We start from the raw sequence: 19,682 nt of genomic DNA on the forward strand, positions 1-19,682 counted from the left end.
GGTTAAAGGGTATAAAGTTTCAGTTAGACAGGAGGAGTAAGTTTTTGAGATCTATTGCACAGCATGGTGACTATAGGTAACAATAATGTAATGTATATATCAAGGTTGCTAAGAGAGTAGATTTTAAATGTTCACACCACAAAAACGTAATAAAGTATGTGAGGTGATGGATATGGTAATTAGCTTGATTTAATTATTCCATAATGTACAGATATATCAAAACATCACATTGTACTCATAAATATATAAAATTATTTGTCAATTAAAAATAAAAATTTTAAAAATTAAAATAACCCCCTTCTAAACCATATGTCAATGGAGCATCATTGATTTTTAAAAAGTAGTATTTAGAATTTTAGAAATTTAGAAATAAAAATTTAGAAAAATTTAGAAAAAAATTTAGAAATAAAAAAATTAGAATTTTTTTCTAATTCAGAAGAAGTACATGTTATTGTGAAAAAAAAAAAGCTGAAGATTGAGTAGCTTTTTGTGAGTGTGGTTATGCATGCTGGGGTTGTGTCATTTAGAAAACCTCCTTGCAGTCATGGGCCTGAGATGCTTGGGTGTGTGAAGGGGAAGGAGAGAGGGGTTGAGACGCACAGGGAGCACATTTGTGAGCACAACCCTATTTGCTAGGCAGTGCCTTACACCAGCCAGTGAAGCTCATTTGGGAAAGTGTCAAAGTGTCAGAGCAGCCTTCCTGCGGGCTGCGTAATGAAGAATCCATTTTTCGTCAAATTGACCAAGGGCTAAGTCTTGTATAGTGTTTTTTCCTTCCTTGAGAAAAATCTGGAATAAAGAAATTCTGTATGAAATGCTATGACAAGATCTCCAAAAGTGAAAAGAAACACATGCAGAATACTGTAATCATATGCTACTGTTGCATACAAAGGGATGGAAGAGGCACACGTATTCATATTTGCTCATATAGCTCTGGAAGGAATATATGTTACAGTGGTTTCAGCTGGGATAGGGTGGAGCTGGGGCCTGGCCAGTGTGGGTGGGGTGGGAGGGAGGCTTGTCCTGTATGCCTTTTTATAGTCTTTGATTTTTGCAAGCTACGTAAATGAATTTCCTGTCCAAAATTCAATAAATAAAATATAAAGAGAGAGAACATGAAATAACATGAAACAATATTCTCCAGTTCCTTGGAAGAAATAAGAGAGAGAAATTTTAAGGCTACGGCTTTCCCTGATTAAGCATAATTTCAGTTACAAAGACCAGCACTGCGCCGTGAGACAGAGACTCCATGACATAATGAGCATTGTGCATGTGGCTCTGCTGTCAAGGTACATTATTTTGATGTTGGTTTTATTTTTCTTTGCTTTGTTTTTTATTTTGCTTGTTTGTTTATTCTTGTATGTAAGTCTATCATCAAATGTTTCCCCTTTCACAAAGATATTGGGGCAATCTTCTTCCTACATGAGAAATTTTGGGATGCAGAATAGCATTGCCTTCCAGAATACATGTAATACAGGCTGGTGTCATGTGACATCTGTAACTCCTGGGAGTGAAATCGGCTCACTCACGAGAGTGTCTGATCCCTGCAGCGCCCTTCCTGTCATTTGAGCTATTAGGGATGGAGAGAGTCCTTCTGGCTTTGGTCTAGAGACTTCTGATGGGAAGGCCTTCCACAAAAAGTATTTAATAAATTAGAACACAGAGATCCATTATCCCTTCTTGAAATGGGGCCTCTGTCTGTCTCTAAGGATGTCTGGAGATTAGAAATATAAACACAGAATTAAGAATCCTAACATTAATGCAATTTTCATTTGCTATCCGTTTACTCTGTTGTCTTTGAGATGCTATTAAAAATGCATGCAGGATGTGAGTGAGATAAAACATATCAAATTTAAGCTGATTTCAATTTACAATGGCACTCCATCTCTCTGGCCCTCCAGCTTCCAGCGGTTTGAAGCCATCTGGGACACAGCCCAGGGAGTGAGGGACAAGGGCCTCTGAGCAGCAAGAAGCTGCCATAAAGCCTAGGAAGCTCAATTCAAAGGAAGGCCTCTCTTAGACTCACCCAGGACCTGTGAAATCAGCAACTTACTTTATATTAATCATAGTAGCTACCCCTTATTGGGCACTTACTATATGCCAGGTAACATGCTTTATGTGTAATAACTTTTTAATCCTCACAACAACCCAATGATGTAAATTATTATTATTCTCATCCTACAGATGAAGAAACAGAGAGGTGAAGTGACTCAAGGTCATATAGACAGCAACTGGTAGAGCAGCCTGGCTCCCAAGCCCATGCTATTAACCACCACGCTCTACTCACCTCCCATCTAAGAGAGAGAGAGATAGAGAGTTTGATGTATGTAGTTCTAAAAAGCTGGGATATCTGGTTTTCTAGCTCTCAGCAGATTAGGAAGTAGGACCGCTAGAAACAAGCCTACTCATTGCATGCGGGCTGTCTCCTAGTGGTAACTGAGGAGATGGAGAATCTGTACACTCACTGGGAGTCAGCCTTGCACATTTCAGAGCCCTTATGGGAACAACCAAAACACCGTCTAGTACCATGCTGTATTAAGATTTACAGGATGACTGTGGAAGACACTATCAGCTGCCCTCCGCCACTTAATTTCCCCTTCTCTCTCTTAGCAATAGAATAACTTCTACACCGACCATGGCTGCTGAGTGTCTCTTGCTGCTGGGTGTGGCCACGGGGCTAAGTTTGGCCCCTGCACTAGGACCGGAAGTGAGACGTGCCCTGTGCTGCAAGCTCCGCCCTCTGCCTTTGCTTTCCGGGCCGGGATGCGGTCTTAGAGGGCAGAGTGACAAGAAGGGTAACCCGCAGGGACAGCAGAGCAAGAACGTGGAAAGAGCTTGGGTTCCTGACCCTGGGGAGTCACCGTGGGAGCCTTGGACTATTTATTCCTGAATTATTTCATGTGGGAGAAATAAACTCTCTTGTTTAAGCCACGTTAATTAAATCTATTAGAGAGCCAAACTCACAAGCTGATGCATTTATCCCAGGACACGAAAGAGAGGTTACATTATGTTAACAAGTCAAGACAATAGTCAAAGCATTTTAGAAAGAGTTCAATAACAAATAATCTTTGAGGCCTAATGAGGACAACTGTAATGATTTGGAAATATCCCTGGAAAATTCCTTAATGATGGCCAAAAAGGAGCTATACTGTAATTGGTTAATGTAATAAAGGCAGCATGTAAATTCAATTCCGTTTCACAAGTGTTTATGGAACGACTACAATGTGCCAAGCAAGGCCAGTAGAGTCCTTGCCCTCCGGGAGCTCTCAGTCACGGGCGTGGGAGACATCACGTGATCAGGGATGGTGGGGCACATAACCCAGCCCGGACTTGGGGTATTGGGGACGGCTTTTTGGAGTCCTAAGGCCAGGGAGGAGAGGCGTGGCTGGCCAGTACTGTGCTTTCCTTAGAGAGAGGAGCGCTTAAGTTTTATGGAAGCAGGAGCTGAAAAGCCCATTCAGAGGCTTCTCTCTGCCTTGAGAAATGTGACCCATGAAACTGACATCTTGAGTTTCCTCCTTTCCCCTTTCCTCCTTGTTCCAAGCTCCTCCCACCCAGGGACAGGTTCTGGCAAACTTGTGGGTGGCCAGTGGGCCCTCTTGGACCTTGGGTAAGTAGATATTACCTAGGATGTATCATCCAGGAATCGGGAGGCCCCTAGTTGATAGTGTCTCTTCCTGCACCTTTAAGTCGTGGTAGAAGCTGAAGGAGCAGCTGGGGCCTTGGGGAGTTAAGGCAGTGCTCACAGAGCAGGGGCTCCCCCAGGCTCCTCCTCAGTGACAGGCAGACAGAGGACGGGCAAGTTATTCATCTCTGGCTGTCAGCTCTGAGGGCAATGAGACCCTTATCCCGGCATGGGACTGTGGGGAATGATCAATGGAAGTTATTAGAATGCTCTTGACTGACTGAGAAAAAAGTCAGTAATTAATTACTCTGGAGCCGTCGCGCAGAAATATTGATGCCTAAAGGACACTTGACATTTTCTTTTTCTCAGACGGTGTTAACTCGGGAAGAGAGTCCAGATTACGGTGGTTGGGGCTGAGGGTGGCGGAACGCAGAGGAGAAGCAAGAAAGGCTAGAGTAGGGTCAGTTGCAAGAATTTCTTTTCCCCGGAAGGGTGGTCTGAGGCTGGCTTCCTTGGAGTCTCACCACAACTTTCTCCTGACTTCTCCAGGCTCCAAAGTTAAGACCCAAGTCTGATTTTGGCTGAGCCCTAAGTCAAAGCCAAAATCCAGCAGCACATGGTCATGGACTTTCAAGAAAATTGCCTATAATTTTATTTTAAGGAAAAGTGCTTTCTTTCACATAAAGAATGTATGTGTATATGCACATATATGTATATACACATATATGTACATATACATACAAATATTTTTCACTTGATTTTCAACAAAGATGTGTTTATCATATTTGTCTTTCATGCAAAATTTTGTGAACAGGTTAAAAAAATAATAAAATGAAACAAATAAAATGACAAAACAGAAAGCCCTTGCTGAAAAGAATTTTTAATTATAAATGAGAAGACCTCTATTGGACCTGAATTTAACCCTGAATGAGTTAACATTGTCTTCTTGGACATAACAGATAAATATATTGAGATGTGACCATTTGATACACTGTACTGAGTGCTTTAATTTTAATCTAATCTCTCTCTACAAAAAAAAAAAAATGTATAAAATTGTCTCCTGGTGTTCTTAGGAGAGAGAATTAAGCCCATAACAGAGCCAGCCCGAACACCGAGCCCTGAGCCCTGCCTCTGCCTCCTGCACTCTGCACAGCCCTACTCCGTTCATTTTCTTCACAGCACTTATCTCTCTCTCTCCTTTTCATACTTATTCCTCTGCCATTTAAACACTTGCCATTGAAGGATGACATAGGTGCAGAAAGGTGCACCTAGGTGAACTGCTGGATGGATGGATTTTCCAGGGGTTGCGGACTTTCAAAATTTTTATTTATTTATTTCATTGTAAAATAGACATAACACAATATTTACCATTTTAAGTGTATGATTCCGTAGCATCAAGCACATTCACGTTGTGCAGCCGTCACCACTACTCATCTCCAGAACTTTTCATCACCCCACGCTGAAGCTCTGCACTCATTAAACATTAATGTCCCGTTCCCCTCCCCCCAGCCCCCGGTGGCCACCATTCTGCTTCTCTCTCTCTGAATTTGACTATTCCGGATACTTCATATGTGGTCCCGGGCTTTTGCTATAAAGTGAACTGGCTGAGACCCTGAGCACGGACAGCACGTGACTCCTGCTTCTCTTTCTTTGGTGTAAGTTTTTCAGTGTTCAGCTGTGTGACGACAGTCCCCAGCCAGCTCTGGAGCCTGGAAGACTGTTCTCAGGGATTTTTCTCTCCTTTGCTGCCATTACTGGGGGAAGCTGCTATGCGGCGAACATGTCAGTGTCAGAGCACAGTCCCCAGGGTGGGCAATAGGAGCTGCCACAGGCACAGTTAACTTCTCCTGCCTGTCACAGTGATAAGTAGATTCCTTCCCTTTAGGTGGATTCGGTGAAGTGCTCAGTGGTGCTGTGAGCACCATCTCTCAGAATAAACTGAAGCCATGTTTGAAGGATGCTGTTTCTACTAGTGATGATTTCTGAATTTTCCTTCTTCATCTGCTCTGAAAGAGTTCTTCCTAAATATGTAGGTTTTGTACGCAAAACAGTGTCTGTTTTTTTAAAAAATGTGTTAAGTATGCAGTTCTGCTTCTTTCCTGCCATTACCCTTCCCCTAAATCTGAATCTTGTTTAGCTGATCAAGAAACATCTGGGACTTTTCAAGGCTTGTTTCTTCTGAGAGAAGGGCACATCTGGTTTAGAGTATTTCTGGAAAATGCAAAAGCAGAAAGGGAATCTGAAAAGACCGAGGTGTGCTGAGAGAACACGTCCACGTCTGCTTATTCCAGAGCATGAGAGTCACGAAGACATTTGGTTTGGAGAATGTGGGTGGTCCTGCAGCTGCGGCCTTTCTCATCTCCAAAGCCCCACAGCAAACCAGTGAGCAGTCCAGTCTTCATAAATCTGGACCACAGGTTCATTTCAGGAGTTGGAGAAGACTGAAGAGGAAGGTATTTTTCCCTCTGCTTGTAAAGTAACAAGCACCAATGGCCTCCTGGCCCCATGGGTGTCTCAGTGGAACTGTTGAAGATGGATAAAATTCATCAAATTAAGTCATCTTTCTCAACTCCTCACACCCTCCCTGTATGATTTAATAGGACTATGTATCCACTCTCTGTGCCATGTGACTTTGTGTTACCTTCCACTCGTGAGGACAGAGTATATGTCCTCACCTCACTGATTTGGGGTTTTCCCATGTGACTTGCTTTGGCCAACAGAATATGGACAGAAGTGACAGCGTGACAATTTCAGACAGAGGGCTCAAGAGGCATTATGTGTTTTCACTCAGCACTCTTGTGCTACTCCAGTCAGTGTGAAAAGAGCATGCCTTGGGGAGCTGCCCATCCCAGGGGAATGAGACACATCCCAGGGAGCAAACCTGAATCTGAGCTGCACCACGGAGCCAGGCCCAGCTGACCAGGCCTAGCCTGCAGCAGACTGATGTTCGCTGACCTCCAGACCCAGGAGTGAGAAAAGTATATGCTTGATGCTTGAGGCCTCTGAGTTTGGGGGTGGTTTGTTACACAACATTATTGTGGCAATAGCTGACTAATACAAAGAACAGAATGCAGACGCCAAGAGTAAAAGGGTAAGTGAATTAGGTGGCCAGCATGTGAGTCAACAAGGAAGTGACGGTGGGGTCTGAGCGAGAGCAGGTCTGGAAGGGTCACCAAGAACCAGGTGGAGACAACAGGAGGAAGGAACGCTGCAGCTGCAGCCCCACCAGAGCACCCCCACCCCACTTCTGTGCCTTTGGGGAGCACTGGGCTTTTCTGGTGTCTTTGTTCAGTGTTGCCAATGTCTGAGAGGCTTCCAGAGAGGACGAGTTTGATTCCTAGCAGGATCCAGACTTCTAGTTATGGGGTCTACCTGGGCTCCTGGTCATGATATGTCAATGGAGCAATGGAAAGGTGGGGCACGTGAGACATAAGGACAGTGTTCTGCTGAATGGGTGTTGGCACCGCTGGCTGGGATGTACCTTAACTTCCCACGGTTGTTAGTACAGGGAACCAGCCCTCCAAAGTGGAGCTTTGGGGTTATGGTGGTGTGAGCAGGGCTCCGTGAGGTTCTGTGACCTTGAGGAACTTATTTAACCTCTCCAAACTGAGGCTTGGAGACAGTGGGGATGATACCAGTACCTATTCCATAGGACTGTTACGAGGAGTAAATGAGAGGGACCAGCTAACGCCGCCGGGCACTGAGCGAAGCCCTCATGAATTAACACCGGTGGCTGTGCTGCCATTTTGTGCCGAGACTGATACCCAGTGTTCAGGAAGAGACGGACGTATCTTGTTTTTCTGAGCCTAGATGTTTAATAAAAGTAGGAGTCCCATAAAGTGGATTGTAACACCAAGTTCGAACTTTATTGGCAATACCCTGAGCAGAAATCAGTCTTCCTACCTTTAGTTTCTCAGCCCAAACCGCTGGCTTTTGTTTTCTTTCCCCTTTCTCTTTTACTCAGGGAAATCTGTCTACTCTGAAGCTCACAGGGGGAAAAAGGTGGAGGTGGACCTGAAGGAGCACACAACAGAGCTCAGCAGGACACCACATCTTACCACCAGCGTGGGCTGTGGACACACCATTCTACAGTCGGTTCTTCCACCTGGAGCTAGGTGACTCGTCTGCCATACCTGCAGCTTGTGAAATGGATCATATGACTTTTTTTTTTTTTTTTTTTGAGAAGAGTCTCACTCTGTTGCCCAGGCTAGAGTGCTGTGGTGTCAGCCTAGCTCACAGCAACCTCCAACTCCTGGGCTCAAGTGATCCTTCTGCCTCAGCCTCCCGAGTAGCTGGGACTACCGGCATGCCCCACCATGCCCGGCTAATTTTTCTATATATATTTTAGCTGTCCATATAATTTCTTTCTATTTTTAGTAGAGACAGGGGTCTCGCTCTTGCTCAGGCTGGTCTCGAACTCCTGAGCTCAAGCAATCTTCCCGCCTCAGCCTCCCAGAGTGCTAGGATTACAGGCGTGAGCCACCGCGCCCGGCCTCATATGACCTTTATTCATATCAGCTGGGGAATTTTTAGCTAGACAGATCCCTTCACACCAACTTGCACTGATTCTCCTAATCTGCTGTAGAAGTTTGCCCCGGTTCTGTCTCGCACGCTTCTTGTCCAAGGAAGCATTTCCCAGACCAGTGAGTTCCTTTCCCAGCCGTTCCTCCATGTTTCCCACAGTTTGTGTGGAGAAGCCCATCTGTCCCAAGAGGCAGACCCGTCCATTTTCTCCCTAAAGCCAGCCCTTCTGGAGGCTCTTTGTCTGGTCCTGGCCCTGGTTCAAACCCCAGTGGAGGTGCAGGAGGAGGTAGCAGCCCCCTCACAGAGTGCCTGGTGAGCAGGGTAAGAGGATGACCTAACTTCTTCCCAAAAGGCCTTGCGCTCTTAGGCAACTTGCAAAAACTGAAATCCCTTCTATTGTTTTCTCTCCTCCACCCTTCCCCAGGGGTACAGGCCAAACGCTGTTGGGTTCCTCTTGCATCAGATTTGAGTTTGGGCTTCTTTATTATAGAAATCAGCACTAGAAGGAAATGCTTTTAACCGCAAAAGTACGTAGTCAGTGACTCCCTACCATGTGCGTGCCATTCTAAGGGACTGACATGAATCCTCTCAACAATTTGTGAGGTAGGTACTATTAGTATCCCCTTTTACAGATGAAGAAACTGAGATTCCCAGAGGCCGAGTCACTTTTTATTTTTATGTGATTAAAATTTTTTTTAAATTATTATGGGTATATAATAGCTGTGTATCTTTATAGGGTATATGTGATGCTTTGATACAGGCATACAACGTGAATTAATCAAGTCGGGGTAATGGAGGTATCCAACACCTCAGGCACTTATCATTTCTTTGTGTTAGAAATTCAGTTCCACTCTTTTAGTTATTTTAAAATATACCCTAACTTATTGTTGATTATAGTCACTTTGTTGTGCTATCAAATATTGTTCATTCCATCTATCTATATTTTTGCACCCATTAAACATCCCCTCTTCCCCAAGACTCTTCCCAGCCTCTGGTAACCATCACTCTACTCTCTGTCTCCATGAGATCAATTGTTTTTAATATTTAGCTCCCACATATGAATGAGAACATGTGAGATTTGTCTTTCTGTGCTTGGTTTATTTCACTTAACATAATGTTCTTCAGTTCCATCCATGTTGTTGCAAATGGCAGGACTTCATTCTTTTTTGTGGCTATGTGACATTCCATTGTATATATGTACTATAGTTTCTTTATCCATCCATCTGTTGATGGACACTTAGGTTGATTCCAAATCTTGGCTATTGTGAATAGTGCTGCAATAAATTTGGAAGTGCTGGTATCTTTTTGATATACTGATTTCCCCTCCTTTGGATATATACCCAGTAGTGGGATTACTGGGTCATATGGTAGTTCTATTTTAGTTTTTTGAGGAACTTCAGTACTGTTTTCCATAGTGGTTGCACTAATTTACATTCCCGTCAACAGTATATAAAGGTTCCCCTTTCTCCACATCCTCTCCAGTGTTATTGCCTGTCTTTTTTTTTTTTTTTTTTTTTGAGACAAGATCTCACTCTGTCGCCTAGGCTGGAGTGCAGTGGCATCATCATAACTCACTGCAACCTTAAACTCCTGGGCTCAAGTGATTCTCCTGCCTCAGCCTCCTGAATAGTTGGGACTACAGGTGCGCACTACCACGCCCAGCTAATTTTTTCTATTTTTAGTAGAGGCGGGTCTCGCTCTCGCTCAGGCTGCCTTTTTGATAAAAGCCATTTTAACTGGGGTGAGATGATATCTCATTGTAGTTTCGATTTGCATTTCTCTAACTAAAGATATTGAGCATTTTTTCATACACCTGTTAGCCATTTGTATGTCCTCTTTTGAAAAGAGTCTATTCAGATCCTTTGTCTATTTTTAAATCAGATTATTTGATTTTTTCTTATTGAGTTGTTGAAACTCCTTCCTAACATATTCTAGTTATTAATCTCTTATTAGACGGGTAGTTTGCAAATATTTTCTCCCATTCTGTGGGTTGTCTCTTTCCTTTGCTGATTGTTTCCTTTGCCGTGTAGAGGCTTTTTAGCTCGATGTGATCCCATTTGTCCAATTTTGCTTTGGTTGCCTGTGCTTTGGGGATAATGTCCTGAAGCGTTTCCCCAATGTTTTCCTTTAGTAGAGGCTGAGCGACCAGTCTGGGGTGGACAGCTGGTAAGCAGGAGGGGAAAGATCTGTACTCAGAGAGTCTGGCTCTGAAGACTGCACTTGTACCCACCATGTTATATATTTATAATAAAATGTAGCTTATTTTCACAGTATTGGATAGGCTGAAGGCCACAGTGACATTTATTTACTTATTTTTTTCTGGAAAAATAAATATTCAGCAATGTTCAGAGATTTGGCAGTCTCTTAATAGGCTCCAGGAATAGCCTGGCTTTCCATTGGTGAATGTTCTTTTTATAACTTAGTATCTCTTTGTCCCCAACTTGGAGCCCCAGGTACCAATTTCAGGCAACAAGAAAAGTCATTCAACTTCTTATTAGTCTGCCAACATCTCCCACTCTCAGCCTGGCTGAAACCAACTTAACCATTTCCCTAGCCACCCCTCTTTCCTCTCCAACTCACACAGAAACTAACGTACAATTAGATCCATTTTCCAAGATCTGGTATTCTCAGGCTACAAAGTTGCCTTTGCCTCCTCTGCTTGATTGGCTTCTCATATCCAAAAGTTCCTTCTGGCCTGGCCCTTCTCCTCAGACAGCAGCCTTCCCACTGGCCTTTTTCCCTTACCAGACTAATCCCCCTCGAGCTCTAGGGTTAAGCAGGAAGAGATGGCACATTCAAGCTGGGCCACTGCAGAGTGTAATATAAGGCACTATTCACAAAGCTGTAGGGGGTGTTTAGGAAAAGCAGCAAGGAATGGGGCAATGTCCGAGGGCTGTCACAACGAGGAGTCACTGCTACCCCTAGGCCTGCAGGGTCCGGGGGAGGAAGCAGTCACTAGACCCCCAAAAGAGCTGAGTGGAGATGGCCCCTGACAGGAGCTGTGGCCTTAGGAGAGGGGCATAGACAACTGAAGCCAATAGGGAAGGAGCTGGGGGTATAAAAACCCTGACTTCACTTTCTTCCCCACCTCCCTCCAATGCCATCTTGGGAGCTGGGGGTGCAGTCCCTATAGATCACCTCTCAGGCACAGAGGAGGGCGGGGACAGCGGGGAATGGACTCAGAGGAGCAAAGGAGGATATGAGGATATGCAGCATACGCCACTTTTGCCTTGTCATTCCTCCGATGAGAAATCTGCAGTGACTTCCTATTCTATATTGGGTTAAACCTGGTATTCAAGAAATTCCACAACCCAACCTGATTCAGCCTTTCCCCTTCCTATACAATAAAGAGTAGGCATTCCACTCACTTGAGCTGGTATCCTAACCCCTCATATCTGTTTTATATATTGTGTATGTTGCACATATTTTAAAATCTTAGTCATTGATTTATGTTTCTCAGAAAACCAAGTCCAGAGGGACTTTCATGGTTCTGGGGACATGCATCCTCCCAGGCCTCTCCTGGGCACTTGGCAGCCTGCCAGTTGGCAGCCTATGCTGAGAGCCATGACAGCCTGGCTGGTCCTGAGATGACAAATGGACCCTCTCATTGCCGAGGGCACAAACTAAGAAGGCTCCGGTACAGTGATGAGAGCGCAGGCTTTGAATCTAGAGAGACGAGGTTTAAACTCCGGCTGGGTTTTAACTCCAGACTGACTAGACTAGTTACTTCTGCCCTTTGAGTCTGTCTGTCCTCATTTGTAAAATGGGGATAATTCTAACAGCACTTTACTGAGGGAAGGATTCAGTGAGATGATGAATGTAGAGATGGGCACATCTCCACAGGTACTCACCTGGGGAAGGGCGGTGTTTTACTCACCTTTAAATCTCTCACCTAGTGCAGTTCCTGGAACATAGTAGGTGCTTGGCGATTGTTTCCTGGCCTGAACTGATGGCCCCTTAGAAGATGTGGGAGCTGGTGGTGGTGGCCAGTTCTGAGGTGGCCAATGCTCTCTCGCCTCTGTCTTTGCCAGGCTCCCTCTGCCTACCACTGAAGGGTTTTGGAGGTGACTGTGCATCAGCAATCCACTCAACACCGATTTCCCCAGCACCCTCTTTGCATAAGGGTCTGTGATGCCTTAGCCTGAAGTCAACGGTAGAGAATCCCCAATCGCATTTTATTTCCCATATCTGGGTTTACACTGCCCTCTGGTGCACACTCACGGGACAAGCGCATTAAATGAGGGTTTGTAGTGGGTGACCTTTCCTTGACATTGGGGATGGACACTGAGGATACTCCCCTGTATGGTCTGTTTGCAGTGCTGTTGGGGGGAGGAGTAGTGCTTAAGACATACCGCTGCAATTTAGATTACAGTGCTTGAGGATTACCAAACACAGAGGCTTTTTGCCAATGGCTCTGACCCCTCAGCCACTAAATGCCATCCTTCTGGGCTCAAGTTTCTCTCTACTGCAGGCACTTTTTGTTTTACCAAGACCCAGGAGGAATGGGGTAGAGTTTATTTGCTGTCTTTCCCCACTGCTGTCTGGTTTCCTCTAATCCCTGGGCATCTAATTCTTATGGCTGCCTCGGCTGCTCTCAAGGGTCTGGGGTGGCAGGAGGTGTCCCAACCAGGGGAGAACCAGAACCAACCGTACGTATCCAGTGCCTGCAACAGCCCGCCCTGTCCCCCTGCTTCCCCCACCCTGCCTTGGCTGTCTGTCTTCCCTTCCCAGAGCCAAGCTAGGTCACTGAAAGCAAAGTGGGGTCCCCTAGGGAGAAGGGGTGAAGGGGGAAAGTAGGGGTTAAAGTTCAATCCACCTTCCTTGACCTCACCATGAAACCTATCAGAAGTGTCCATCTTTCCAGATTAAGTTGAGCCACGTGAAATTGCCGATATGCAACGTGTTTAACCTACAAAATGGTAATTTCATATGGTTCAGCATAGTATTTCACAGGTAAATCCTGTGTGTGCTTGTGGTGGCTGCAGTCTCAGGCTTCCTGAGCTCATTCAGATCCAGGAAAGCCAGGCTCGTGGCACATTCCAGACCCTAGAGCTGGAAGGAGGGCCCTAAAGCTGGAGAGATGGTTCAGTGGACTTCAAGGACCTGGGACCGACCACCTTCCCTGCATCAGGCCCCCAGCCCCCGAGCAGATTTTTGTGGTGACTTTCAGGCTGGGCTCGGTTTGGAGCACGAAGTCAGGGGCCTGCGAGGGAAGAGGGAACCAGGGAGTAGCCCTTCTCCACTGACGGTGCTTAACTTCCAGCTACATGGCCAAGATTTTCTGGCAACTTCAGGAGGCCTCGAGCTTCTGGGCACATCCAGCATCCTCCACCCTTGTCTCTGCTGCCGAACCCTGGCTGCCAGGGCTCTTGTGTGCGGGAAGCTTTTGAGCCCAGTCCTGGGCACCCATGGGCTGCGCGGGGGACCAAGCCCCTCAGAGGCAGCTCTGCGGCCCCAAGAACTCTTTACGTGCCTCTGGTGCCCTGACAAACCTCGGGGACAGCCACCTGAGCAGGCCTGGTATAGCAAGACCTAAAACTTGCCCAAAGGATGAGGGCAAAGTGGCCTGGGAGGTGTTAAGTGGCAGAGTAAAGGGAAGGTTTATGAGTCACAGTTCACAGGACTCATGGAGGACGAGAAAGTTTCCCTTTTGGCATTCGCTCATCTGCCTTGCAATCACCGGACCAACAGAAGGGTCTTGATATCTTGGAAGCTGGTGGTGCAGGTTAGGGACCTGTTCTCTGTCTGCCCAGGAGGATGCAAACAAGAGAGGGAGGGGCTCAGCTCAGACCATTTCAATCATCCACCCACTCACCCATTCATTTATTCATTCCTTAAACAAGTGGTTATTGAGCATCTATATGTGCCAGGTATTGTGCTAGGTGCTTGGCATATAGCAGTGGACAAAACAAAAAATCTCTGCCTTCCTGGTGAGGCAGCATCTTGAGTCAAGCCATTAATTACTAAGCTGTTGCTCAGCTAACATTTCTAATACAAAGGTGTGTTACCTCTTCCACCATGGGATAATTAAACAGGTGAATTTTTTTTTAACTCTATTAAAGGGAAATGCTCAAGATATACAATCATCCCTTTGTATGCCCAGGGAATTGGTTCTAGGACCCTCCTCCCGTTCCAAAGTCCCCAGATGCTCAAGTCCCTGTTAGAAAATGGCATGGTGTTTGCATACAACCTATGCAATCCTCCCTACAGTACTTTCAGTCTCTAGATTTCTTATAATACCTATTACAATGTAAATGTTATGTAAATTATTATACTGTATTTTTATTTGTATTATGTTTTATTGTTGTATTGTTATTTATATATATATTTTGAATATTTTCAATCTATGATTGGTCAAATCTGTGGATCCAGAACTCACAGATAAGGAGGGCTGACTGTACTGTTAAATTTTAAGAAGCCTGATACAAAATTGTGTATATATGTAACATGATTCCAATTATGTTAACATACATGTGCACAGACAAGGGGCAGAGAGGAAATAGCCCCTAAATATTATCAGAGCGACTTGCATTTTCCAGGATGGCCACAACAAGATCCCCCATCCCCTAAGCTTTTCATACAAGGTGACCTTGATCCTCCCATTGGGAGGTGGAGTCTAAGTTCCCTGTCCATGAACGTGTGACTGTGGAGGCAATATGACTTCTGCCTAGTCCTCCTGGGATGCTCACGTTCCCATCGCAGACACTGCTGTGAGGAAGCACATGGAAACACCACACAGAGGTGAGCTGGCAAAAGCCCCAGCTGAGGCCTCAGCTGACAGCCAACAGCAGTCACCAGACATAAGAGTGAGGAAGCTCCAGCCACCTCTGACTGCAACTGTATTAGAGACCCCCAAGCAAGAGCAGCTTAGCTTAGCTTAGCCAGGCCCCCCGAATCAGAAGATAAAAGTGATTGTCATTTAAAGCAACAGAGTTGGGGGGGATTTGTTATACAGCAACAGATATCCAGAAAAAATATTTAATTTCTGGATTGTGGGATTATGGTTATTAACAATAATACTTTACCATGTTTTCCAATATTTCTACAATGATCATTTATTTCTTTTATAATCAGTAAAAAATTCATTAAAAGTAGTAACACGGTCTAATATTTTTTCACTTTACCAAGGGAAAATTGGGTCTAAACATGAATTTAGGGATTTCAACTAGACTTGGAGAAAAAGCTTTCTGTGCAAGATTTATTAGATACTGGAAAGGGTTAGGAAGATAAATTTAAATCCGTATGATGGAAAGTGGTGGATTTGGAATGAGAAAACTTGGAAATGAATCTCAGTTTTTCTGGGTGACCTTGAGCAAGCCCTTGCTCAAATTCAGTTTTCTATTTTGAAAAACCCAGCTGGCTGCTTAAGGAAGATAACACCCACCAGGGCGCCTGGTCCAGAAACGGCGCTCTGTAAGTGGTAGGTGGATCCTGTCTAATCAATGCCAATTATAAGCGGGCATCTCTGCAAGCTTTGGGGAGGGCGCGTCCTTCATTGCCACCGGAGGCTACAGTTGTAATAATGAAAATTGCTCGGAAAAGAACCACAACTCTTTAAAAAGAATAATACCCTCCACCCCCCAACCAAACCCACTAAGTGGGTTTTCAACGGGCCTTGCCTACGACCCCCGGCCAGGACTGGAGCCTCTAGTTTTACGCGTGTCAGGAGGCCCCATCCCGTCCCGGTGTCCAGCGAGTCCTGGATGCAGCGACAGACGCGGACCGGGAGGCCGGGCCAGTAGGAGGCTGCGAGGCCGCGCGCCGCTGGGGCCGTGTCCTGGCAACCCCGGAACGCGCCTCCGCGGAGCAGCAGGCGGCCGCGTCCCTCTCGCCCTTGGCTCCCGGTTCCTCGGCAATGACGTTGCCAGTTGGTGCGTTGATCTCGGCCGCATGCTCCACGGAAGCCTCCGAGAGCAGACCCGGGACTCCCCTGGGGAAGGGGTTAGGGAGACCCAGAGGTGGAAAAGAAGGAGCGAGGTCCCAGGTGGGCGGGACAGAGACCCCCGCTTGGGCTTGCGGGGAGTACTCGCTGGAGTGCTGGGGGCATCCAAACCAGGACAGCCAGGGGGAGGGAGGCGCGGCTTTAGAGGCCAGAGGCTCTAGACTTTTAATGGCTTTTGGAGTTTGTTGTGACTGATACCGTTCTTACAAGGGTCTTCTCTTTATCTCCCGGGTGCTTTTAATATTTAAAATCGACACGTGCACAGATGAAATCATGTACACTGGAAACGGTCCACCGGGCTGCCATCTCCCCGCCATCGCGAGCGCGACCTGCGGCAGAGAGCTGGAAAACGTTCCAGAGAAAGGAGACTCTGGTATGGCCAAGGCAGAGAGCAGATACAGTTGACTTCTAAGAAATCTGGGTGGGAGGGTGTGGATTTGGTCTCCAGTATATCCAAGTATACTGGAGCCAGGGAACAACCATTGACGTTTACAAGGAGACTAGTTTGAGGGCGTAGAGAAAGAACTGCTCATGTCTGTATTAACCTGACATCTAGATTAGGCAGAGATTCTCATAAATTACCTCACTGGGTCTCGTAGCAGCTTGAGAAGAGTGTTATAAATGAATAAAGGGGGCCAGAGGTTTGACCTGCCCAGGGCTTTGGTGAGTAGGCGGAGAGCCTGGGATTAGACATGAGTCGGCTGTTCCCAGAGCCTGTGTCCTTTATTTTTTTCCTTTGCTCAGATATTAGCAGATTTGTAACACTGCTTGTTGGATGGGACAGTTCAGGTGGAAATTATGAACAGTGTAAGGAAAGGTTTAAGTTAAATAATGGCTGGTAGCTCCATAACTGGTTAAGGCTGAGGAGGATGTTTGAGGTCACATTTGCCTTTAGGGAACAGTGTCATGAAGCAGAACGGCCACAGTGTCCCAGAAAACCTCGGGGTGAGTCCATACTCAAGTTCTCATTCACCTGTTATAGGTGAGTGGCCTGCGCGCTGTAAAAAGGGAGTTGTAGAATGTTCTGTCTTTGCCTCATCAGATCTTAGCTTGGTCCCAGAATGATCTCCTCATTCTCCTCCAGAGTGGGGAGAAGGGAGGGAGGCACAGCTCACCCCGCCCAGCTATGAGCTGGGACCAATAGAGGAGGAGGGTTTGGAGGAGGTAGAACTATTAATTGTCCACATGTGTCTGGAACAGCAAGGACAAAAGAGTTCTGGGATTCTAATTTTAAGCTCCAGATCTTTCTGCCGTTTCCAGTTTGGTTTGGGGTAAAGGAGGAAACTGCTGTTTTAAGGGTGTGCTAGGGAGCTTCCACGATTCTGAGTTAGGTTCCCTTTTCTGCTCTAGGTGTCTCGGGAGACTACATCTGGGCTCAGTTTAACATGGAGTCCATGAGTTTAAAGAAGGAAGGGGCTCCACAAACCGGTTGAAGATTAACATGCACGCGTGTGTGTGTGTGTGTGTGTGTGTGTGTATGTGCATTTTTCAGCAGAGACGGCCCATTGCTTTCATTACTTCTCATGGGGGAGAGGAGTGTAATCCAAAAAAGGGTTAAAAACCACTGTCCTGCAGCCTTAGGCTGCTTGTTGAGCACATAAACAGGGGAGGGAAACTGAGTGTTTGGTTAAAAGGGTATCCACATAAAATTAATATGGCTTGATGTATTATTTTTGTCTGCCAGACAGAACTATTGTGAAAATCAGCTGAGATGACAAGTGCTATGGTTATGTAAGGTGTTATTCTTGCCTAAAGAAATGGAAATAATTATCCTGAATTCCACAGATGGTATCAAAGAAATAGACTTTCTTCCAAACTCTCCTTTTCCCCCTGAATTCCTTTCTGGTCACCAGAACCTTCTCTTGGTCTTTTTGATTGCATCATCTTTTTTTTTTTTTTTTGAGACAGAGTCTCACTCTGTTGCCCAGGCTGGAGTGAGTGCCGTGGCGTCAGTCTAGCTCACAGCAACCTCAAACTCCTGGGCTTAAGCGATCCTACTGCCTCAGCCTCCCGAGTAGCTGGGACTACAGGCATGCGCCACCATGCCCGGCTAATTTTTTGTATATATATATTTTAGTTGTCCATATAATTTCTTTCTATTTTTAGTAGAGACGGGGTCTCACTCTTGCTCAGGCTGGTCTCGAACTCCTGACCTCGAGCGATCCACCCGCCTCGGCCTCCCAGAGTGCTAGGATTACAGGCGTGAGCCACCGCGCCCGGCCTGCATCATCTTTTTTTTATGTCATGGTGTTTTAGAGTGACATTTAAAATGACATTTATTTCATTTGAATAATAATTTGCATGATAAATGATGAAACTTCCCAGAAGGGTGTTCCTCCTTAGTGTGTTTGTTTCTCCCCACAACCTTGTGTGCCAGATGAGGGAGAGGGGCAGCCACGGGAGCTGGGTGTGGAGGGGTAATGGACTTACTCAGAGTAACAGGACGGTATCCTAGGCAAAGGCAGCATCAGTATCCGAATGGAAGGATTCAGACTTGTAGCTGCAGCACTTTTCTCCCACCGGGGGAGGGGCAAGGAGGCATCTTGAGGCCATGTTTAAGTGTCTGCAGCGCATGTTTGAGTCACTTCTATAAAGATCCTGTAGTCAGCTTGATTTGGAGAGTGTGCTGTTGCCAGTTTTGCAAAGAGATTGCTCTTCCCGTCCTTGCCGGTAAGACAAGCCTTCTCCGTTACAGCAGCCACAGGCCACCTTCTGGAGTGTTGCCACCATTAAACTTATTAAGCAAGCAAGGAAATATGCTAAAGTTTTAGGTGTCATTTCACTGCTTGCTGCTCAGTGTCATGCAATACATTTAAATTTTGCTCCTAGAAAACACAATAACAATAAACAAAAAAACTTGTGAAGGGCCCTCTCTGATATATCCATAGAGCCAACCAGTTCTTGCTCTGGCGAACTCTCAAGTCCTATAATGGCAAATAACACAATTAAAATGTTTATATACTTTCAATGCAATCCCTATTAAATTACCAACATCATTCTTTACAGACATAGAGAAAATAATTATACACTTTGTATGGAATCAAAGAAGACCCCGTATAGCAAAAGCAATTTTAAGCAACAAAAACAAAATGGGAGGTATTAATTTGCCAGACCTCAAACTATACTACAAGGCCGTGGTTCTTAAAACAGCCTGGTATTGGCACAAGTGCAGGGACACAGACCAGTGGAACACAACAGAAAATCCAAATATAGAACCATCCTCATATAGTCACCTAATTTTCGACAAAGCGGGAAAGAATATACTCTGGGGACAAGAATCCCTATTCAACAAATGGTGCTGGGAGAATTGGTTAGCCACTTGTAGAAGACTGAAACAGGACCCACAGCTTTCACCTCTCACAAAAATCAAATCACGGTGGATAACAGACTTAAACCTTAGGCGTGATACAATCAGAATTCTAGAAGAAAATGTAGGAAAGACTCTTACAGACATTGGCCTAGGCAAAGAATTTATGAAGAAGACCCCCAAGGCAATCACAGCAGCAACAAAAATAAATGAATGGGACATGATTAAATTAAAAAGCTTCTGCACAGCCAAAGAAACAGTCCAGAGAATAAACAGACCACCTA

General features: G+C 45.5%; 1 protein-coding gene across 1 annotated transcript in view; it reads left to right on the forward strand.

The window, feature by feature from the left end:
* Positions 1-2,635: 2,635 nt before the first annotated feature.
* Positions 2,636-19,682, forward strand: part of SPATS1 (spermatogenesis associated serine rich 1) — a 47,257-nt gene continuing 30,210 nt past the window's right edge. Inside the window, exons 1-3 of the mRNA XM_069489054.1 lie at positions 2,636-2,707; positions 15,843-16,020; positions 16,357-16,491. Of these exons, the coding sequence (XP_069345155.1) occupies positions 2,636-2,707; positions 15,843-16,020; positions 16,357-16,491 (385 nt within the window). The remainder of the gene's footprint in view (positions 2,708-15,842; positions 16,021-16,356; positions 16,492-19,682) is intronic.

The sequence above is a fragment of the Eulemur rufifrons genome, chromosome 15, assembly GCF_041146395.1.
Source record: "Eulemur rufifrons isolate Redbay chromosome 15, OSU_ERuf_1, whole genome shotgun sequence".
NCBI classification, from domain to species: Eukaryota; Metazoa; Chordata; class Mammalia; order Primates; family Lemuridae; genus Eulemur; species Eulemur rufifrons.